The following is a 23,488-nucleotide window of genomic DNA, read 5'->3' as shown; positions in this document are numbered from 1 at the left end:
TGTTGCTCAAGTGTCAGTGTTCATCAGGCATTATAGACATTTCAGAGACATTGACATGTATTTGTGCTTGGGAGGGTTTGGTTTGTCCCTTTGCTTGGAAAGGAAAAGAAAATTTGCAGAATAGAGTGCAGTCAGAGGGGGATTGTGCTCTGAACTGCTGGAAAGGAATGGGGCAATCTTGGAGAAAATGTTTGACTGTTACAGGGCCCAAGCTGATCAGACAGGGTTGTGGATTCTGCAGATAGAACTGGACACACGTGGTCAGGTGCTCCCAAAGTCAAAGAACCTTCAACTTTATTTGGGGATTAAGTTTGCTGTAATAACACATTGATGAGAACCATGTTCCTGTGTCACATAAGTCTGTTCAGTGCTCTCTATCCCCACTTACTTGGAACAGTGAAATAACCTTATTATCTCCAGCTGCAACAGCCAAATCCAGCGCTGAGTGCCCTGCTGCATTCTTCTTTTGCACGCTTGCATTGCAGCTGTAAATACAGAACACATTGGCTAAACTGCTTCAATTCAGTGCACTTAGTGATGAAGTGGCTTGGAGGTGAATATTTATGTGGAGTAACTTTGGAATTTCTGGATGCTGCTTCCCACAGGGACACGGGACAGCCACAGTACCTACCCTAACAGGGCCCGGACGCTCTCCTCTCCTTCCAGTCCCAGCAGAACTGCCTCATGGAGAGCTGTGTTGTTGTGCCTGCACAGGAGGAATGAGCAATGCCCTTACTACCTAAGGAAACTTGGCAAATAAAACTTAGGAAGGTGAATAGGAGGGTACAGAACACACAGGAAGTGTGGTAGGCTTTGGTGATGTTTATCTTATTAAGTTGAAATGGATGGGGGAAGGAAGTGAATAGAACAGCAGCTTTAATAACAGAAGTTATGGGAAATCTTCAAAGCTGGCAACTGGGAGTGTGGATAGTGTCCTTGAAAGGAACATATTTGTGGAGGAGAGATGGGGTTTAGTTCTCTCTGAACCTGGAGCACATGTGATTTCTTTTGGTAAAACTTGGCAAGAGCCGAGGCAGAGGATGGGAACTCACTTACGGCCCTGACTGCTGGTCAATGTCAGCCCCTTTCTGCACCAGAGGGGAGATGGCTCCTGTGTGCTTGTTCAGGACAGCAACTGTGAGGGCAGGGCGCTCCTCCTGGCTCAGGGAGTTGGGGTCAGCTCCCTGGAACAGAGCACAGGCAAAGGGGGCTGCTAAAACCACACAGATTCTTCAGCTTCCACCTCACTTATGTGTTATGGCAGTTCAAGTTGGCAAATGGGCTTCATGCTCAAGACAGACAGAGGTTCAAAGTGTGTTGTTCTGCTTTCTTCTGAAAATGTTTGTCATCTCCTAGCTCAAAGCCAGAGTTAATATGTGTAACAGTAGCCAAATGAGATCCCAGAGCAGAAACATAGAGATTATGCTTGCTTTTGCTATACAGAGGACTTGATCCTTAATTATAAAACTAATACTTTTTTTGTTTGGCTTTGACAAACCCAGAGAAGAGTGCCTTATCCACTGACCAAACAGAAATTTGGGGAGATCATCTATAAATGTAAAACAGGCCCTATCTTCTCTAAAATGCTTTTTCAGTCTGAAGCCTGGTATTGCAAGGCTGTTGCCTCCTAATCATCAAGCTGAAGCTGCATTCCAGGCTAATATTCATGCAGTAGACAGGCAAAGAGTTGAAAAAGGAAACTTCAGCAAGTGTAACTTACATCACTGAGCAACTGTTCTATGAACGAGATTCTTCCTTTCCCAGTCTGACCCAGTTCATCCAGCAGCAGTCTGGACTCTGGCTGTGGAGACACACAACAGCCAGGAACATTTCACACAGGGGAAAATACAAGTAGGTGGGCCAGATTCTGCCTTGGAATGAAAGTGCAAAATGCACACAGTGGCATGAATTTGATATATCTGAGCCTCAGTTACTAATCCCTGACTTCTTTGGGAATGTTTTTCTGAACCTGAGCAAATGCTGGGTAACCCTGGCTAATATCTCACTACTGAGGTCTTCATTCAGCAATGGGTGTCTGCAAATTATTCACTTTATGGCAATGCAGCTCCCCAGGGCTGTACAAAGATCTGCTCAGCACAGTAAAATTAAACATGGGTACCTGTTAAGGAGTAAAGTTTGAAGTTTCCAAAACTTGTGGAAGTATTTCATTTTAAAAATATCTATGTTTTGCCTCAGTGAAATGAGTTCACTAAATCTTAACAAACAAACAACAAAACCTAAAACATTTTCCTTTTATTTCTTCCCAGCTTTCAACCTTTTCTCATTTTGAAAGCTCAGTCACTTTTTTATCTCTGGACTCATATCACAGAGCTCTGTATCTTCTCCCACCTGTTGAGTTGGTTGAGTGATCCAAGCTTAGATTAATATACATTTCCCTTTCGAATTTTTCCATGTCATTACTGACAATCCCTCTAGTAGACAGTTCTTTCAGGAAATTTGGTCTCCAGGGGTAGTAAATCCTTGGTTCTTGAATTAAACTAGGCCTCTATGGAGTTAAATGTTGTACAGTCAAGGGAAGATGAGAATACATCCATTTGATGTTGCTTCTGAAAAATATCTATAAGAGAATCACTGCAACAGTCCTCAGACCTAATGCAGTGTCAAAATTGAATGGGTTCAAAATGAGAGAAAAAAAATCTAATTAAACTCTTAGAAAAATAAATTAGTTATTTTCAGTTCTGAACTAAATGTCAGTTACCAATGTTCAGGTTTTATATTAAGTTGGACTTTTAACCCCTGCCTCCAGTCAGGGTTAAAATCTTTCTATTTTAATGCCTGGATGCCCTCCTTCATGTTAATGCTGCTCCATGAATCTTTTTTCCTGTATTTGCAGAGGATACTTACAGAGAGCCTAGATTCCTTTCCCATGAGTGTTCTTGACTTGGTTCTCCTTATTTTGCCTCTTGAATGGAAAAGATTGGGATCATCCCTGCCTACCAGAAATGAAAAAAAGTGTTAATTCAAAGCAAAGTCAGTATCCTAACTAGAACTTGGGGCAGAGATCTGGAAATAATTTGTCCAAAATCAAAGCAATATTTATCAGTTTTCCACATGAGAAAGTGATGAAATACTTGTTGCAGCTCAAACTGGTTTTAACAAAAGGTTTGCACAGCTCCCAGTCCAGTGACTGCTTCTTGCCAAGCCTCAGACTGGAAGCACAAAGTGGATGAAACTTACATGTGAATTATGTAAAATGATGCTATAGGAATTCCTGAGTTGTAATGCTGACTTTACAACTGGTTGATTTAATGAAAACCTGAGTCCAAAATGAGATGCTCAAAATGCTGAGCTGTTACTGACACCAGTGGGAGATTGCAGTTGAACAACATCCCTACATGAATGTATTTCATAATTTCTAATCTCTGCCAAATGTGCCAGAACTGGCAGTCCCTGGCAGAGCTCAGATGCAGAGATAATCTTGATGTTTATGGTTCCTGTTGTAAGTGAGTATGTGAAACATCTAAAGTTTTAGTGCTATAATAAAAGCACTGCTGTGACCTGTGGCTGAAGTTCACTGATCTCCTCAGCTCTTCAGGGATGAAGTTCCCAGGAGTTTTTGAGGGCATCTGTACATTGCTTAAATCTCAACTTGGACACCTTTTCAGACTTAAAAGACCAACTTAAATAGGCACAGAATGTTTGCCTGCCTTGATCTCTAAGCTTCCAAGCACTACTTCTGTATTCCTGATTGCTCTGTTTATGGTCTACTGTAAAGACAGGGAGGAAAAAAATCTCACCAAAATTAGTCTGACTGCCATCCTGTCCATCTGTGACTTCTGTTCCAGCACTCAGATAATCATTGCTGAGCTTCACTGCTCTGTTAGGATGAATATTCTGTAAAATCATCAAATGCAGGCAGTTACTAAGATTATCATGTAATGATAAATAATAATGATAACAAAAAAATATGATAAATAAATACTCTTAGTGGCACAACACTTGCCTATGAAAAAATACACAGGCTTTGAATAGCAGTGTCAAATTACCACAAGACATTATCATATGTAATTGAACTCTGTTTTGAGGCAAAATTATGTAGTATTTTTTTTCTGAACCTTGTGTTAGGTATTTCTTTTGATTTAGAAAAAAAGTGATACAACCTCAGTTAATGAAATGAAGATTCTCATCCAAAAGAAAGTGTTTCTACCACTTGAGAAATTTCACTTCTGAAATGATGTGATACGGTTTTTCAGGCCTCACATGGCAAGGTAAGCTTTCCAAGATTCCACACAAGAGATGCAGTCTGAATTTTTGATTTTTGAAATGGTAGATTTTCATCTTGAAAAGCTGGAAATGTGTATGTTGTGATTTTTGGAACATGGTAATTCCTGAGATAGAGAATCCAGATTTTGAATAGAGCTAACAGGAGCTCTGACAGAAGTTATCTCCAAACTATTGAAAATTACTAAGCTTTGTTTTTAAGAGCACACTTTGCAGGCTTAAGAAAAGCAGGTTCTGAGATCAAAAGCTAAGGGGTGCTAGAATAATCAAACAACATCAGCTGAAAGAAGAAAGTTAATACTAATAGCAAACTAACAAAATGTGAGATGATAGCAACATAACTACGAAGTCTGGCTTAATCAGATAAAGATACCTGTTCATCCAGCTCCAACAGAGAAACAAAAAGATTCTTTTCTCTGAAGAGGTAAGTTAACACCCTCTGAACAAAAGCATTTCTTGTTTAGACCTGAATTTCAAATCTATCAGCATTACACTGCTCTAGTGACAGCTTTAGACCAGCTGCCTCTCAACAGGCCCCATCCCATGAACTGACCTTGTTAACAGCAGCAAAATTCAATGTAATAGTGACTTCATAGTCATCTTCAGAGATGGTGGCATAATTGATCTAAAAGGAAAGAGCAGCCATTAGTAGATCTTAGCAAAAAACCCCACAGAAGTACTTTAAAGAATAATTCTTGCTGATGGTGTTTCTTGTGCAGCCAATGCACAAAATCACAGATGTGGCCTTTGCCTCCCTGTGATATTGTACCAACACTTCCCATGTCAATGAGAAAGGGGCAGGTGTGTTTTGAGAAACTGGCAATTTCATAACAACTGAAATCCAAAACTGTACTAAGGGTGCATTTCATGGAAGTTCAGTCATTCTCCACCGAGGTTTTGTAGCTGCATAAAAGGCTGTGTTGTTCTTGGGACTCCCAGATCCAGGAGAACTGGCGGCTGCTTTAGTGACACCAGTCTGTACTAAAACTTTGGTACCTTTGTGTATCAGTCCTTGAGACAGTACTGCTGGCAACAAATCTATGGAAGTCATACAAAAATGAGTGCACAGGGGATTGTAAAGAGGTGGAATGAAGATTATATTGCAGCTGGTTGAGAATTTTGAGGTAAGGTTGATTATATTTCTAATCCACATGAAAAACTGAAAAAGTAGCATTAAACCCAGATAGTTGGCATCTGCTTTGAACCATTTGTTACTTCTGGGGGTGCTGCTTTTAAGACAATTAACTGACACAAAGCCAAGAAGCAGCAGGAATAGCCTTCCCCAGGCAATTTTATACTCTTCAGGCCTATCCTTTTGAATCCTCTAGCAGAGGAAGTAAGTTGAAATGGACTGTATCTCAACTCTATTAAGCAGATATTCTCTTATAGTTGCACAGCAGCTTCTGAACATCCTGGTGGACAATAGATCTCAGTGAATACAGAAATTAGATAGCAAGTATCTACAGAAGTATATACTCCTTAGGAAGGAGTCCTAGAAGGTTCCCACCTTCTTTCTATATAAAAGCAGCTGAGCAAAAGATTTTTCACTCCCCTTACAGCTCTTAGAATAGGAATTGCCATTGGAAAAAAAGCAGAAAAAAGTCTTCAGAAAAAGACTGACCAAAAAATGGAACAACCAGACAAGACACATGACACACAGGTCAATATCTAAAGAAAAGGGAGACATTTACTTTTCCAGTGGTAGTGCAGCAGCCACAATAATCTTTTCATGGCCCTCCATAGGAAGATATTACTCACAAGCTCCTTCCTACCTTTCCCATTTGAGGTTCTCCAATCAGTGTTCTGAATTCAGGGTTGTTCTGGGCATAGCTTCTTAAATGAGCACAAACATGATCCAGCTGTTTTCTCCAATAACCTGTTCACAGGGAGAAAAATCCTTAAATGTGATTAACATTCCTTCTAGTCAAGTGATGGAAGATTTAAAAGATAGCCCAATTTCATTGAGTCAAAAAAAATTCTGTAGAAAATTCATCTAATCAAGAAAATGAGAAGGAAGTTATACCCTAAAAAGCCAGGTGGAACACTGTTTTATCTGTAGTTATAATTCATCCTTAGAGCCCTCTATTCACAACAAAGCCATGTCTTGGAATGATCCTTAGGAGTCAAAACTGGTTCTGTGTGATGGGAAAAATCTCACACTTCTCCAGATCATAAGAAAAAAAATAAATATTACAATTAAGCAATTATGTGGTTTTGAACTGATTTTTAGTTTATTTTGGATAACTGACAGGGAACAATAATCCAAATCTGAAAACTGCAAACACAAAAACTCAGGATACACAACATTTTGATCTGTGTAAATTATCCTCCAAATGAATTCCTTTAAATTCTCTATGTAAGAGCATATTAAAAGATTAAGCATTCCTGCTCTTTTGCCTGTCAGGATTGCTGGGAGAGAGTCAGCATTCCTTTATCCTGATAGAGGGCACAAAACATGAGGGGATGAATGTGCCTGGATTAAAAACTCATCTTAAGCCATTTAGAGCTTTGGCACCTCCTGTCCAGGCAACTCCAGAGCTACATTTTGTTTTCATCATAAAAAAACAAAAACAAACAAACAAAAAAAAACACACAAAAAACCAAAACAAAAAACAAAACAAAACAAAAAAACAAAACCAAAAACAACAACAAAAAAACCCAACAAATGGACTTGTTCTCATTTTTAACTGTTTGTTTTCAGGATCTGGCTGATTTTCTTTTTTAGCATCCTCATGGTAAATACAGAGCATGATTCATTTTGTTGTAAATAAACTGTGTAGGCTTGGTAACCTCACTTCACTTACACAATGCAGCTGCTCTGACCTTATCCTTTCCTCATGTTAAGTGGAGCTTAAAACAGTGCAAAGAGACCAAGCCAGAAGGAAAGTGCTGCTCTGGCTTTTACAAGACAAAGCAAGGGCACAAGGAAGACTCAAGGTTGACAAATGATGCTATGACAAACTAAACCAACAAATCTTACTTGTTAAGCAGCTTTAAATGAATAGAAAAGAAGGATCCAAAGAACAACACAAATTGTTCCCAAAAACATACAAGCTGAAAGCATTATTTAAAACATCTAAAATAGACTACTTGCTGAGTGATCTCTCCAAAGAAGTCAGTATTATTTGCAATAAAGTGGTTTATAACTAGCCCAGATCCCCAGATTTTATTTGAAAAAATCCAGACGGTCAGGAACATATTCTTGCATGGTTGATGTTCTATTAGATCTTATTATACCTATATCACACTGATTTAACCTTTGTTAGAGTAGAAAAGGGAAGTTCTTTGTAAACTTTACCTGGTAAATGTCTTGGTTCCTGTTCAAAACAGACTGAAAGTACAGCAATAAAAGAAATACAGTATACACCAGAGGATTAGTGTTTTGGTACTGCTGTTGTTTGCCCCTTTCTTAACTTTAATATTTTTTTTCAATCTTCACACATGAAAAGAAGGTTAGTTAATAGTTGATATGGTCAAGAAATAATAACCTCCACCATTTTATTTAATTGCTTGTATTTAAAAACTTGAATATCAAATGTCTGATCCTATTTTGACCGAAGAAATAATAGCCATGTTTGGCATAAATAAACAAGATTTTCCTGGGTGATAGTGCATGGTCTTGTTGATACAAATAGTTTCAAGCCATGTATATGACACAGCATGAACTGAGTGCAAGAGACATTTATTGATTTATGGAATGAAATTAGTTCCTCAGTCCTTAGCAGGATCTAAAGGACAATGCATTACACAGTGCAACTTCAACAAAGTCACCTCTGCTAAGTGGATAAAAGTGAAAAGAATTCAAAAGCAGCTCAGAATTTCTGCCCAACTTTTCCCAGTGACAGCAGTTCTCACTCACAAGTCAAGAGCTGTACTTCTGACAGAGATATACAAATATTCAGTGGGACTTTGCTTTTTTCTTGGCTCTATTCGGGGCCAGTCCTGTTTTATCTGACTAAATTAAGCTCCCTGGCATGTTGAGTCAAGTATTTCTTACAGTGATGCCTAAGAGAACATGTCACATTTCAGAGGAAGGGAGGAGGAAAACAGATTTCCCCCGTGATTATTTCAAGAATCAGAGTCCATCTGAATACAGACACACAGAGTCAAAAGAGGAATTTCTAACATCCATTACAACTTTTACTACCCAATAGCAAATTAATTCTGGTAACAGCCTAAGGAGTTGATCATCTGAGTGCTGAAGAGAGCTAGATGAGAAAGTGGATCCAAAAGAGTAACTGCTCCTCTAAACCAGGGTTTGGTGCTGTAATGATTTAAAATTAATTCATCCTATGGATTGCCCAGCTGGAGTGAGATTAAAGACAATTTTGCCCACTGAGCCATTAGATCCCTAATTAATACTGATGGACTGTCTTCAAGGGTTTGGGATCCAGAAAGCTGAAGATTTCTCAGGATCATAAAACTAAAACCTCTAAAAATGGCAAACCATTTAATGACAGCAAACAGTCAAGTGATTCCACAAAGAACAAAGTTGTGGAGGGATAGAATATAAGAGAACAGTGCAGAAGGTAACCTCACACCTGAGGAGTTGCAGCTGTACTAATCACCAGAGATTAGGAACAGCCCTGCCCTTAATAGACCACAGCTGTGTCCAATAATGATGAGTGCTACAAAAGAGTGGCTTAGCTGGGTGAGAAAAGAGCTGGAGTTTGTTGGCTGTACTGTGAAGAAAAAGGAGTCAGTGCTATGAGGAGTTGCTCATGAGAAATCACCAAGAAGGTATGGGAGATTTACAATAAGATGACAACGCAAAGTGACCACAAAACTCACTGTGAAAGAAAGTTGTCTGCACTATTGATACTGCTCCTGCTGTAATCTGTGAGAGGAAAAACTCTTCAATGAGTGATGTTTTTATAATCCTGTTAAGAATCCTTTCTTCCAGTTTGGTTTTCTTTGCTTCTGAAGCTTCTATAATTTATTCCACAGCAGCACCCCAAACAAGTTGCTCATGTAGATGAGCTTCATTGTATTTTCAAGAGCTCTCATCCCCTGTGTCTCAGAGTTTTGTTTATCAATATCCCTGCAGGTGCCATCACAGCTCTGCCTGAAGCTCACATGGCAGGGGCAGGGGAGGCTGCTGGGAACTGGGAGCTGTTCAGTGGTTTCCAATTCCCATACAGGACACCTGCCTCCAGTCTTGTGGGATCTGAAGAGATCAAACTGCTACCAATTTAGTAAGGCTGCACAGGGCTCAGTAACCCCAATTTTGATATGGCTGATAGCTTATTTTAGCTATTGGTAGAGATCAGTGATTGAATTCTAAGGCAATGCATTTACAAGTGACTGGTGGAAACAGACTTGTAAAGATGTAAATAAGTGTCTGACTGATGCCACATTCCATGCATCATGATTTTTTCAAGAAAAAAAAGCACAGTCATAAATTGTTTAGAAATCATAAAATCAGAACTTCTAACCTTTTCCAGGACTAATGGCTGTCAGGAGAGGCTTATGATCACTCATCTTTTCCACCTTTTCTTTTTGTGAAATCAGCTCAAGCTCCTTCTTTTCCAACAGTTTGCTGGATGGGTAAAAAAGTCCAATGGTTTGGGTTCCTTTATCTTCTCTTTCTGTTAGTTCTGCCCTTGATTTGGGCAAGGAAACAGGACAAGTTTGCCAGGCAACTTGAGCCTGTAATAGTTTTGCCTGTGGGTGGTTGAGGAGAAGAGAAAATATAAGTAATATAGATATAATTCAATGGCTTACAAGCATAACTAACCAGAACACCAAATTGTAAGGGAATGAAAAAGCTAGCAGGAAGAATAACTAACAATTTTTAAATTTTGATTACCAGTCTGTAACAACAACGCAACTTATCACAAATATTCAAGCAAAATCCAAATTCTTCACAATTGCCAGGGAATGTGTATGGTTTTGTAGGGCAAAAGCTGCTTTATTAAGTATTGGAGTCTGTCTTAAAACAGTTTAAAAACAACTACTACATTTGTGTGAAAGAATACCTTGTATCAGCAGAGCACAAATAATTCACAGACAATAAGATAAAACTACTTGAAGAGCTAAGACTTTTGAAAGGCTGACTGTTTCTCACTGTGCCATTTACAAAGGCTGGATCAAGGCCTTGGGCTGAGGCTGCTTTTCAGCAGAAAGAAAAACATTTTTGCCCTCCTTGTGCTCCCACCCCTCAGCATTGTCCCAAGGCAATGGAATTCCCATTCCCAAGGAATGGAGCTGTGCTGATCCATCTTCCCCCAGTAGAGCAGCCTCTCCCTGAGTTCAAACCTGGCTTTGTATGTCCTACCTGGGAGGATGCCAGGGGGTCCCCACGGTCCATGGGAGTGCCAGGAGAGCTCTGTCTGGATGGGGGCTCTATGTACACACCACAGGACACACAGAAGCGAGCATAGGGCTGGTTGCTGGTCCCACACTTGGAACAAGCAAAGTAGGATGGAGGAGGTCCAGGCTGGAAAGTTCAATGCAACATTTGTCACTAGGGAAGCATAGGATGAATGACTCAGGAATGATAAGGGCAGAGGAATGAATTTAAAGGATGTAAAGCACCACCCTGAGTGCCCTAGTACAGTACAGGAATAATGGTTATTTATGCATATAGGGGAGTGTTTCAAATTTTATGTGCATTCAGCTCACAGAGAATAAATTCTGCTTTAGTGTGATCTTAGGTAGAAGCACTGTACAAGGGGAAATTGTTTATAGTGATTGTAACTCTACTGAGCAGCAGTTAAGTACTTGTCCTCACTGAAGTTAAGGAGGCCTTCAGTCAAAACAATTGCATGCATCATCTCATATCTGGTAATTGCCTGTGTAGGTGATTATAGCCCAGAGCTGTTATGGGAAAACTTGCATTGGGTCAGCCTGTACTTTAACCTTTGATGGTTAAGCTACTTTGCCTGAGCACAGGGCTGTTGCATCTCAGCTGATGCAATCACCTGGTGCTTGTTGACCCACGATAATTCGTTTGCATCTCCAAACCCTGGGGTCACAGACTGATGTGGGCTCAGGACATCACCTAAGCTGTTCATTTTTCCATACCCAATCCTCTCTGCTCTAAGCAAGTATCTGGATGCTAACAGTGTTTAGTGACTGGCAGGAGCTTAGCACAGAGCAGTGTGGCACTGCAGCAGAGGAGCAGCCCCAGGTGTGTCCCAGAGGCAGCAGGAGCACCTGCCTTGGCCCCACACCAGGCACAGAAGCGGGCGTCGCTCCGGTTCACACCGCCGCACTTGGAGCACCGAGCCGTCTGCCCGGGCTGGCCCTGCAGAGATGGACACCAGTCTCCTCCAAACGTGGGCTGGTTAAACAAAACAAGCATTAGGCACAAAATCCTCCTCATGAAGGAAAGTCCACAAGCCTAATAAAGGGAAAGAGGAAAGCAAGCTGCTCTGGCAACATAAAGTAATATCCAGCCTAAAGGAATTCTTGCAGCTTAGAGTGACTTGGATCTAAATTATAATTTTCATCACAAAACCAAAACCACAGTAAAATGTAGCATTAATTAATTTGAAAATATTTTTAGCAGAACTAGCACTAAAAAATAACCTTATCAATGGTGTGATTTTAAACTGAGTATTTATTAATAGAGTCCTATGTATGAGCACATATGAAATTAAGATGGAGGCTTCTGTACTGACAAACTTGCATTTTCAAATCCAACACACAATTTTCCTTGCACCTCTCTTTTTAGTAGTACAGCAGGGAGAGGGAGAATGTGTTCAGGCCAAGAGTTTCCTCACAGTTTGGAATTTGCTGCATAAATATATTTTTGCACTCTTTTGCCTTGTGCAAATTATATATTACCCAACTTTTCTACAATTAACTTATATGAGTAAGCAAAACAGGTTTTTCATCTGAAACTTCCAGAGCTTAAGTACAGATCCCAGTTAGGACAAATAGCACTTAAAATGTTTTGTTAGGTTTTGCCTTAAGGCTTATGCAGTTTATTTTCTCTACAAGTCAGGAATATGGATAGGGGACAGAAGCCAAGGAAAATGATTTTGATTGCTTACTTGCTGTTATGGTGTAGACACAAACTAGCCCTGTTTTAATCTGTGGCCTGCATTGCAAGTTGAACAATGTAATTAGGGGGTTCAGTTGGAAAATAAAATTTAGAAAAGCACATGTCTAAATACGTTCTAAATATAAATTATTTAATAGCCATTAATAATATCAGCATTATTGCTATTATTAAAATACTAGTTATCACTAATTCATCATTATTATTAGCAGATTTTCTGATTAAGAATTATTAATAATTCTTAGTAAGCATTTAACTTTCTCAGCTACTACAGGTCTCACATTCGAGTCACATGCCTAACTACACATGCAGCTACATATTATCTACACACATTTCTGCATTCAGTGAAGCAGCCAAACATACATTTATCTTAGCTAAGTGCAGAATCCTACTGAAATTCACTTTGAAATGACACTCATGTGGCTATACAAGAGACTTTTGCCTCTAGATATAGACAGTTTTAGAACTCAGGATGTTAATCATTATAATCAGAAGATTTTAACTTGCACACCATTATTGTTCTATCATTTTAGTATTTATCACAACATGGAGAAGTGAAATGTACCAGATGTTTTTCATACAGGTTTTTTTCAGAACTGAAAATAAAATTCTAAGGCTAAGGAGCCAAGCTAAATGGGGAGTTGAAACAGGCCAATTTCAGGGGTAATATTTCAGTGCTTTTCTCACCTCTGTGCAGAGTCACAGCCAAACACAAGCATGCTAGCTGTATGCATATAGGAGAAGCAGCAAGTAGAGATAAGAAAAATAATGTAAAAGTGGAGATATGAAAAATAATGCAAAAGCCTATTCTATTTTCAGAAAATAACTGAAATCAGTGTGAATATTGTTCCTGATGTATATACTCAACTTTTCTAATGCAATTGAAAGTAATCTGAACACAAACAAGACTCTCTTGGAGTCAAGACTACCCATTTTCTAAGAGCATTCTGAGCTTTCCCAAGGGCATTCACAATCCTGACTTCCATGTCAGAAACTTGAAGGTACATGAGACACTCATGTTTAATTGGACATTTGTGGTGGAGCTTCTGTGGGAGGACTGGGTTCAAATGTGACACTGGGGAGAGAATCTCTGCTTTGGTAACACAGGGACATGACTTCAGTTTTCCAGAGATAAAGGATGTTGTGCTGTGGTTTGATTCACCCAGTGTGATTGAAGCCTTACCAGTTGTACTTCAGGCAGTTTGCTCTCACAAGTTGCACAGTGCTTATGGTGAAGAGGATTTCCTGTGCCACACACCTGACAAATGACTTTGCCCTTTTAAACAGAGAGAAAACACATTTCACAGAGTGTTTGAAAACAAAAATACCAAGACTTGATATTACAAAATGCTGTGGTTATCCAGCCCTGCAGATAGAGGATATCCTTCAAGTCTGGGCTGTTTCACACTTTAGTTAGGCCATGTTGCCTCTCATCACATGGGGACTATTTTTTTAAAATTATGCTTTAGTTTCTTCAGGAGATTCAGTGTCAGTATCTCCAGGTCTTTGTATACTCTGGTTTCAGTTTGCTGAGTCACTATCCTCACAAAAACCAGACAGCCCAGAATGTGCATAGACAATTATTAACAATAATATAATACCATAGTACTGTGAGGTGCCTTAAAAGACCTCTGGTGGTCTGCTGACCCTGCCTGAAGACAAGGTGCCCAACAAAGCTGTTTTATTATTCCCCTCAGTTGGACAGAAAAGAGAAAATATAATGAAAGGCTCATGAGTTTAAGAGCAGGGAGAGATCACTCACTGATCACTGTCAGGGGAAAAACAGACTCATCTTGGGCAAGTTATTGAATTTATTACCAGTCAAATCAGAGTAGGAAAATAAGGAATCAAAGCAAATCTCAAAAAACACCTTCCCCCACTCCTCCTTCTTTCCTGGACTTAATTTTCCTCCTGATTCTCTGTCTCCTGCCCTCCTCAGCAGCACAGGGAAATGGGAGTTAAGATCAGCCCATCTCACATTGCCTCTGTTGCTCCTTCCTTCTCAAGGGAAGTTTGTCCATGTCTTTGTTGTACTGGGGAATCCTTAATCCCTTTTTCCATTCAAGCTGTTTTAAATCCCACTAACTCTTAAAGCTGTCCATAATGTAATAATACAAAGCCAGGTTGGATCAAAGTATTTGTAATGAAGTAATCTGCTAGAAAAATGCATGCCAGGAGTTAAATAACTATTTTTTTCTTATTCTCAATTACCTTAATGCAGATGTTGTTTTGGGGCTGCAGCTGTGGAGCTATTGGTGCCTCACAGATAATGCAAGTGGGTGTATTCATTGGCACAAGATGTCTGCATTCAAGGCATGGTGCCATCTGAAGGAAAAGCCATATCACAGTTATGTTAAGGACCACAATGAGATCATTAAGGTTATCATGAGATTTCAGTATTTTCTTAGCTGGAGTCTACATCAGCAGCAAGGTCACTGGAAATATAGCAATTGACAGAAACTGATGCTGATACCTTAAAGATCAAAGGATCATACTGAGAAAATATTGAGATATCTGGAAAGAGAATGTCAGAAAGGTATTAAGGTAATTTTCAATAAAATGAAAATGATACTATAAATATAGCAGGACTGGCAAGGTGCTGTGGTCCTTGAGGGGACCTGTGAGAGGCTTTCTTTCTGTTTCCAGGAAATTACAATCCTTTTATTCAACTGTCACCAACTTCATACAGCTAATTGAAATTCTCCTAATTATGAACCTAATCTAAGGAGGTGGTGAATCTCAGTCATTACTTAAAACTACAGCATTTCCCAAACCAGAAAACTTTCTGATGATACAGGAAGGGAAACACACCACTGACTTGTTAGATCAGGTCTTGGGAAGAGTTTAGAGAAGACAGTTACACACACCACTCCAAAAACTTGGTGCCCACACATGTCACCATGTAAAGTTTCAGGTCTGGTAGTGTTTCCTGACATAGGCAAATAATTTACTTTTTCTTTGTTTTCCATATTAGAATACATGGCCCTTGAAAAAATCAATTTCACTCATTGCTGGACAATTTCATTGGATCCACTGCTAAAGGTATAGAGTAGAACAAAGCAATTAGAGCAGAACTTTGAAATGAAAGTGTGAGTAGGCACCAGGTTTGCCAGCACTGACTGTGTAGCTTGCAGAGGCTGCTGTTCTTTGCAAGGATGATGTGTGCATTGCTGTCATGTTTGCAAGGATGATGTGTGCATTGCTGTCATGTTTTGCTGACCTGTGTTCCTTCGGGGACTGGGAAGCGCTGGAATGGCACAGGGGGGATGGGAGATCCACATTTCTGGCAGAAGTGAGCCAAGGGCTCAGACAGGCGAGGGGCAGAACAATATGCACATCTGAAAATAAAGCAAACTGGCTGAGCTGGGTTTAGTACTGCACTGCTGCGTAATAATGAATAATCTGCAATTGGCTGTGACAGGACTTAGGCCGCTGATTTCTGAGTTGTGGTGGAACACCACACCATGCCCCAACATCCAGATATGTAGTTCTGAACTCCAAACAGCTTTGCAAGGTAGAAAGCTGTCTGGTCTCAGAGGTCTCTGTGGTCATGATGATCCCAAGATGTGTCAGAGTCTCTTTTCCCAGCCCAGCAGCTGAAGAAGGAGTCAGGATTCTTCTGGTTCTCAAGGTTGTTTATTTGCTGTTATCTATAATATTCTTTCTCTGACCCACCAAGGTCTGTCTGGCAGGTCAGGTTGTGGCACACTGACCATCTTCAGGGTGGTGTTATCTTTTTATACTAAGAACTACATGTACATTATTTACAATAATTTCCCAATATCTATCACCTGTGTTAGACAGTGTGTTCCTACTCTAAACCAATCCGAAAGTGCCACCATCACCCAGAAGATGGAGGCCAAGAAGAAGGAGAAAAAAGGACAAGGCACAACCAAATTCCTCCATCCTGGGACCCTGAGCCCCCATTCTAAAAACCCCCAAAATTCTACTTTTCACCCTGTGACAAACTAACTATCATTCTACTTAAAATTCTGTGGCTTGTAATTCCTCATATAAAGTTGGTAATTTTTTCCCTGGGTCAAAATCAAAGGCACAGGGGTCTTGGGCTCTGTGCCAAGGACTCTGAGGCCCCTGGCAGGGGCTTGAGCCCTCCAGAACAGCCAGAGGGATGTCCTGGGTTCTGACAGTCTGGCTGCTATGGAGTTTCATACTTTCCTCCTCATGATGGGAGATGAACAGGTCTCCAGACAAGCAGTCTGTGTCAGCCCTCACTGCTGCACCATGGGGAGCCACTGATGTAGATCACAGGACTTTTTCAATCCTGATAAGCATTAATGTTCTGTGAGACTACTCCAGTGAGCAGTGCTCACCTACAGCACTGAGGGTGTATTACAATTTGAAAAGATAGTTTATTCTCTGATCCTGTGAGTGTTAGGAGGTTTTTTTTTAAGGGATGATAAGACAGCTGATAACAGACAGTTGAAAACTACATTTAACAAACAGAACGTTTAAAGTCCTATCTAGATGATACTCTGCAGCTAAGACCCAATGTCTGTCTTTGCCTTCCTTATTTTTATAGAAGCCCACAGTATTATCAGCTTGGTTGCAGAAGGATTAGATATTTTCCAAAGGACAAGTATGTTAAAAGGAGAAGCCACTTACTTAAGGAAATCTGTTTCACTCTGGATCCTTGACACGTGTGTGCTTGCTAGGCTTTTCTGGACAGTCACTGTAGAGGAACTTGTAAACTGAAATAGAGGTAATTCTTTATGCTTTAGCAAGGAAATATTTGCAAAATGCATAGAAAGATAGAAAAGTCAGCTACTGATGCAATTTGAAATAAACTGCACTGAAGTGCACTGATTTGAAGAGTATCTACCATTCTTGATTCCCCCATTAGCTGAATTAAGGACCCATGGCTCCTTCCAGTAAAAATAAATCAGTGCCTTGCTATGTAATTCCACCACAGCATTACTGAATATTTTTAAATACTAACTTGCCAACAAACAGCAGTTAAGTATTTGCTAACTGCAGATTCAGGAATGTATTAGAAAAGAATTAGTAGGAATGCAGTCAGTGTCGATTTCCTTTGCCTGTTTTTGTCCATGCTGACAACTGTGTCCTGCTTTGGGCTTTCCTGTTCCAGTGCATCATTACCATTCCATTTAAACCAGGACTGTAGAATCCAGGCAAAGGCATTAATAGCTGAGAGAGATCACAAATCTTCACCTCCTCCTTTTTTTAGACCTGATGACAATCTTGCAAAGTTTTCTTCAGCTTACCCCTCTGCTCACCTGCAATGACTCCATTGGTTGTGCTGAGGTGGATTCCTCTCTGAGCTCTGTGGCTCCCAAACCACTGGCAAGGAGCTGAGCTCCTTGAGGGTATCTGTGAGAAGGTTTTCTGTCTGATTCCAAGATTAAAATGACAATCCTGTTATTCCACTGTCACCCACTTCATGCTTCAGTTAATACATATCTGAACTGGAATGTTACATACTCTACTTTAGCATAATTAAAAATATATTTGGCCTCCACATTTTGGGTTCAAATAAGCTGCATGGAATTACAGGAAATGAAACTAGAAGAAACCCCACACCTCTCTGACAGAGCTGACTTATGTGTTTTAATTTATTTACAGTTTTCTTCCTTCCTGCATGCTAAAAAAACCCCAGCTCCTAAGAGTAAATTAATGAATCAACATTAATACAATTACCTGCTCTAAAACAGTCCCATTGTTGTTGCCATGGAATAAGAGACTTTATCTACAGAGAAAATCTGGGTGAAGCTTTCATTTCTGCTCAGTGTATTTATTTTGGAATCTTACTGCAAGCAAACATCAGTAAAGAAACTCTGTAAAGGACTTGCAATCTCATCAATTTAACAGCATCTTCTGGCAAAAAGAGAAGTACAGACAGGGCCTTGTTGTGTTGCTGAGAAATGAATGACATTTTAATATGTTTTAAGAAGTCATGTGAAATGTACGGAAGGTAAATTTTGTTCTCTATTTGCAGTGTTGAGCAATCCAAACTGGAATTTCCAGAGAATGTTCTGTCTTCTGAGGGGGTTTTGAAATTACCCACATTTTACAAGTTATGCAAGAGGAAAACCCTATGCTATTTTCTGCTAGAACAGAAGACTATCTCAGTTTTATGAAGTGATACTGTACCTTGAAGGTCTTGGGATGTTTCATCCCAGGCAGGCTTGATTTCCACATTCAGTCTATTCTTCTTAGGTTTTGTAGTAAATGTTCCACCTTCCTTATTCTAAAATGTAATTCCATTTGAATTTCAAATAAAACTTTTGCTTTTGCTCTAATCCTCTCTTGCTATAGTTATTTGTTAAAATTTTAAAAGTACATGCTTAAGTATTTATTTTCAATGGAAGCATTTGGAAAGCTTAACTGATAAATGTATTTTTAAAATATTTGACCTCAATTAGTCATAAAATACTACTGAGTGTGGGGGGGTAAGTGTCCCCTTGAAATTTTAATATTACAAAAAGGACCAAAGCAGCAAAGATGGGCAAACAGAGAAAATAGAATGTGTGAATAAAACTGGCAGTTAAAGCTTAATATCTAAATAATATCATATATACAGTATTTTATACACAAAGGGTTACAATTTCCAAAACTTACCTGTATGGTCATATCTTTCAGGAAATTCTTGTCATCATCTTCAACAGGGAAAAGGAAGTTTGGTTGCTGGTACTCTACCACAAACACCTTTGTCACAATTGAACTCTCCCTGTAGTCCCTGAAAATCAATATTCACAAAGCTAAGAACCTGCCACAGACCTGTGTGCTGCAACAAGAAAATCTCTCATGGATGTGGTTTATTAGGTGGAACATCCCTTTCAAGCTTGCCAGTCATCATTGCAGTAGGATCTTGAGCAATATTTATTTGATAAAACAACTGTCATTCTTTAATACCTATTAAATTACAGCAGTGGATTGAAATTGCTGTAAATGTTCAAACCACTCTTGCATGGTTTATTGTCATTAAAGTGAATCTCTGAAAATATCTTAGTATAAACAATCTGGAAACAAATGTTAATCCAGGCAGTGATGGCAAGAAAATAAACCTAGGCCTAGGTTTTGTGTGTTATATAAAGTTGTTGTATTGCAGTGCAGACACAAGCACAGGCTGGCTGCAGGTGCTGCTAACAGGGAACAGCAAACACAAATCTCCAAGTGGAGTGGAAGTTCCTGTTCCCTTGGAAATAAAAGATAATGTAACACAGTACAGACAGAGAATTGAGGTGTCCTCTCTCTAAGCCTGAAGTTAGTTTGGACAAACTCACTGGTTGTGCAGCAAAATTTAGTTTTCTTTCAATGTATTGTATTTTTGCTTCACCCAACATTGTTCTTAAGCTGTGAGGTTCAGCATTCTGTGATCCCTTGGGAGAAATGAAGCAAATTCCCGGGAAGACCAGCTTCTAATAATCCACAGAACCACTGGATGACCCCAGAAACACCAGCCTGGTTTCTCTGGTGTTTCTGATGGTCACACTCCAAAGGAGGAGCTCTCAGGACAGTACATCAGCCTCTCACCCACAACCTCTGGGATCAGTGGACACCCAGAGTCCAGGAGATAGTACCCAAGAGGTTATCCAGCCACACAAAACATGGATATCCATTTTAATGGATAAAAATTAACCTGAGAAAGCCAAGTCAGTTCTATTCATGAGGATAATTTAGATTGCAAACTGCCTGGGGAAAGGCTCATCTCTCACCTGCAGGGTATGGAGTGCACAGGGATGAGTGTCCCTTGCCAAAACAGGACTAAAATAAACCAAACCAGGATTTGTAACTCACTTTGTAACTGCCAGAGCCTTGACCATTACTCTCCCCTCTGGTAACATGATAGGACCCTTATACTCCAAGGTGTTATAAGGCCCATAGCCAGGTTTCCTACTGAGTTCTGGTTTACTTCCATCTAAAGTGTAATAAATAGAGGCCTCAGGTGTATCTGAAAGAAAGAGAAAAATTACTTCCTCATACTGTGGGAACCTTGGGAAAACAAAGTATTCACTAGTGTGCTTGATTTTTCTCACATAAAGGAAATAAACAGGTCCATAAGTGACTGGATGTTTGGGATCAAAACTGTTTCTCCCATGAAATATCAGTTACCCAACAAAAGCAATTTCATTGTAAGCAATATTTCTGACAGCAAAGTATCTGTGAAATTATTTTGCATGCAAACATTGCAGCAGCTTGTGCATTCCAATGACAGAAAGGGTATTTTCTGCCACAGCAAAAGGTGGCAATTCAAAAATTGTAATGACAATGTTGGCAGTAAGCCTGGTACATGATTCTTTCAGGAACTGTTTTTGCAGTTGTATTGCCAAATGCAATAGCTTAAAATTTTGGCCTTGGAAACAATTAAGACTGCTAGCACACACACACATATATATATATATATATATATATATATAATATTGTTTGGACACATAAAATTACATGCAAGTATATTTGGTGCATCAAACTTGCTAGTCATTTTTTAAGTTCCTTAAATGCACACTTCAAAAATCATGATTAAATGTGAAAAAAGTATAAAGGCCAAATATTTCAAATGGACATATAAGTACAGGTTTGAGGTGGGGTTAAAGCCTTGTTCATACCTGATTTTATTTCTATGAGAGTATTTGTGTCTATTTCCCGTTGAGCTTTCCCAGGAGGTGGGATTCGAAGTGGGAAGATCTGAGGAGCTGAGACAGAGCCAGCTGTCATTTTTCCCAGCAATGATCTTTAAAACAGAAAAGTAAAAAGGCAGACAATCATTTTCCTAAAAAGAAGAATGCACTGAGAAATACAGTCTTTTAGCATGACATTTTGTCTTAGTTTCTCTTGAAGAGAGAACACTGGATTCTTTAAACCATTCTGTGATTGTGACTCTGTGTGTTTGAGCTAGAACAGCTGCAGCACCTCATGTCAGCGACACAAGGAAGGAGTAAGGGACAAGAATCTCCACCCTGAGCATGTCAGATGTGAAACCAGCTTCATCCCACTATGGACACCTGAATAAGTGGAAAATACTAAAGAAAACCAGCAATTTCTTAAGCTTATGCCAGTTATCATGTGAATCCAGAATATATCCATGAAACAGGGGCCAAACCTGATTTATCCTGATGTACACAGTCATTATCACATCATGTAATTCAAGAATGCAAAATTGCATTTGGATATGATGACATTTTACAAAACAAAGATATATACACTCCAGATCTTGGGAATTGATGTTCAGGGCTAGGAAACACATCTGGGCTACAAGGGTTTGGTTCTGTCACCAACCCTCCAGTGCTTCAGGGACCCTCTCAGGGCAATCTGTCCCAGTGCTCCTTTACAGGATGAGGGTGAATCTTTCCCCTGGAAGCCTGGAACTTCCCGTGCCCCAGATTCTCTCTGTTGCCTCCTGCCCCATTTTTGGGCACCACAGAGCCCAGCCCGGTCCATCCTCTGACCCCACCCACCAACCATGGGCGGATCAGCTCTGTCCCTGACCTGAGGGGGCGTTCAGCCTTCCCCGATGCTCTTGGCATCCCAAAGCTACAGCGGGCTCCTGGGGAAACCCAGGGCACAGGGAATATTTCTCTGTCTGCTCTGGGGTGCCCTGACCCTCAGGGGAGCTCTGACTTTGACCCTCACTTATGGAGAAAGTTTCCTAGACTTCAAGATAGACCAGAATCCACAAAAGTGTGAAATAAATTATAGAGAGCAGTATAGGTGTACGATCACTTGGTGAGAAATTTAGGGTTTGGGATTTTTAGTCTGTTGTGGATGGAAGCAAGATGGAGGGCACAGGGTGTCATCCTGGGTTTCTTCTTCATGCTTCTTCATCCTTCTTCTCCATGGGTTTGGGTGGCATTTTGTAATTGGGCAGAAAAGTCCACATTGCAGGCTCTTTAAGATCAGTTATGTGATTTATGTTATACAATAATTTGTGCTAAAGGAAATTAAAACCATAGCATCTTGGGCACCAAGCCAGTCTCGGACAAATAAAGAATGGAGATTCAAACACCAGGAGGACACTGTCTCCAGGGATATTTCAAAGATCTATATTTCAAGGGATTTTTTCATCTGACAAGACCCCAGCAGGAGGCATTTGATAGGCATCATCAGAAGTTCATGCCAGGAAGTTTTCACCTGACAGGATTCCAGGAATTATCCACCGCTTCCAGTAAACATGGCAGCAAAACGAAAAACTACAATAATATGCTAAAATACGCTAAAAAAGAGCCCCTTCCAGAGCCCAAAGGACTATATAAAACAGACCCCTTTGAAATGACATTTCAGAGACCCACAAGGACTTTGGTGCAATAGGGACCAAATCCTGAGTCTCCTCAACCCTGATACCTGGGCCAGAGTTGATTCACTTGTGTCTTTTTCTGAACTTATACTTTGATTATTTAATAAATTTCCTTAATTATTAATTGGAGTATTCATTTATAACAAGTAAAATAATCTAGGTGTCAGCTCTTAATTGGATAGTTTAGTCTTAAAAGACCTTGTAACAAGAGATAGGATTTTTCATGAAACATGTCTGTGACAAACTTTCCTTAGGATTTTTCCTCCTGAGAAGCTTAGAGGCCTCAGGAACAAAATGTAAACATTGATTACCTGCTGCTGTGGAATGCAACAGGTGCATCTGTGATTGGCTCACGTGGTTGTTTCTAATTAATGGTCAATCAGTCCAGCTGTGTCTCTCTCTGGTCAGTCACAGGATTTTGTTATTCATTCTATTCTTTCCCTTTCCTTGCTAGCCTTCTGATGAAATCCTTTAGTATAGTTTTAATGTAATATATATAATAAAATAATAAACCAGCCTTCTAAACACGGAGTCAGATCCTCATCTCTTCTCTCATCCTGGGACCCCTGTGATCACCCCTACAATAATTGGCCATTTTGTGCCTTCTTGTAAAAAGCTGCCAAACTCACCGTAATTAGACTTTTACTGATAAGAAATAATAAACACCTGAGTCCGAACACCAATTGCTGTCTCAATTGCCTTCAATCCAAACCCAAAAACCCCAACAGCTAACACCCCACGGGCTCCCTCTGGCCTTTTGGGATCGCATCAATGGAATGAGGACGGCCCCACCGGCACCTCTGTCCGCTCCAGGGCGCGGCCCCCACACCTCTCTCCGCTCCATCGCAGCTCTCCAGCCCCTGCTCACCCGCTGGATCCCTCTGGATCCCGGTCAATCCCTCTGGATCCCTTCCGGTCCCGCCGCTCCCGCTCCGTTTCCAAGGACGCCGCTCCCGCCCCACATTGGCCGT

General features: G+C 40.1%; 1 protein-coding gene across 2 annotated transcripts; it reads right to left on the bottom strand.

The window, feature by feature from the left end:
- Window positions 1-261: 261 nt before the first annotated feature.
- Window positions 262-23,465, bottom strand: DZANK1 (double zinc ribbon and ankyrin repeat domains 1). 2 transcript variants are annotated; one of them, XM_063152510.1, is made up of 20 exons: window positions 23,386-23,465; window positions 20,833-20,957; window positions 20,027-20,180; window positions 18,848-18,965; window positions 18,380-18,476; window positions 17,506-17,618; window positions 16,874-16,959; window positions 15,471-15,588; window positions 14,462-14,575; window positions 13,434-13,526; window positions 10,520-10,681; window positions 9,678-9,906; window positions 6,015-6,118; window positions 4,796-4,867; window positions 3,759-3,855; window positions 2,866-2,954; window positions 1,721-1,801; window positions 1,057-1,184; window positions 632-706; window positions 262-485 (listed from the first exon to the last, which is right to left on the bottom strand). In XM_063152510.1, the coding sequence occupies exons 2-20, from the start codon at window positions 20,939-20,941 to the stop codon at window positions 365-367; spliced, it is 2,160 nt and encodes a 719-aa protein (XP_063008580.1). In that variant the 5' UTR covers window positions 20,942-20,957; window positions 23,386-23,465; the 3' UTR covers window positions 262-364. The 2 variants fall into 2 exon arrangements, 1 of the variants encoding a protein (XP_063008580.1); XR_010027191.1 differs by having other exon boundaries at window positions 421-485; window positions 1,053-1,184.
- Window positions 23,466-23,488: the final 23 nt, after the last annotated feature.

Source organism: Melospiza melodia, chromosome 3 (genome assembly GCF_035770615.1).
Source record: "Melospiza melodia melodia isolate bMelMel2 chromosome 3, bMelMel2.pri, whole genome shotgun sequence".
In the NCBI taxonomy this organism is placed as follows: domain Eukaryota; kingdom Metazoa; phylum Chordata; class Aves; order Passeriformes; family Passerellidae; genus Melospiza; species Melospiza melodia.
The sequence above is the reverse complement of the archived record's forward strand: the minus strand, read 5'-3'. Positions and strand labels throughout refer to the sequence as shown.

Coding starts and splice junctions, on each gene's coding strand:
- DZANK1 (XM_063152510.1), bottom strand. CDS start 20,941: ATGACAGCTGGCTCTGTCTCAGCTCCTCAGATCTTCCCACTTCGAATC. Junction 20,181..20,832: donor TCTCATAGAAATAAAATCAG/GTATGAACAAGG, acceptor TCTTTCTTTCAG/ATACACCTGAGGCCTCTATT. Junction 13,527..14,461: donor AAAACAACATCTGCATTAAG/GTAATTGAGAAT, acceptor TCTGTTTAAAAG/GGCAAAGTCATTTGTCAGGT.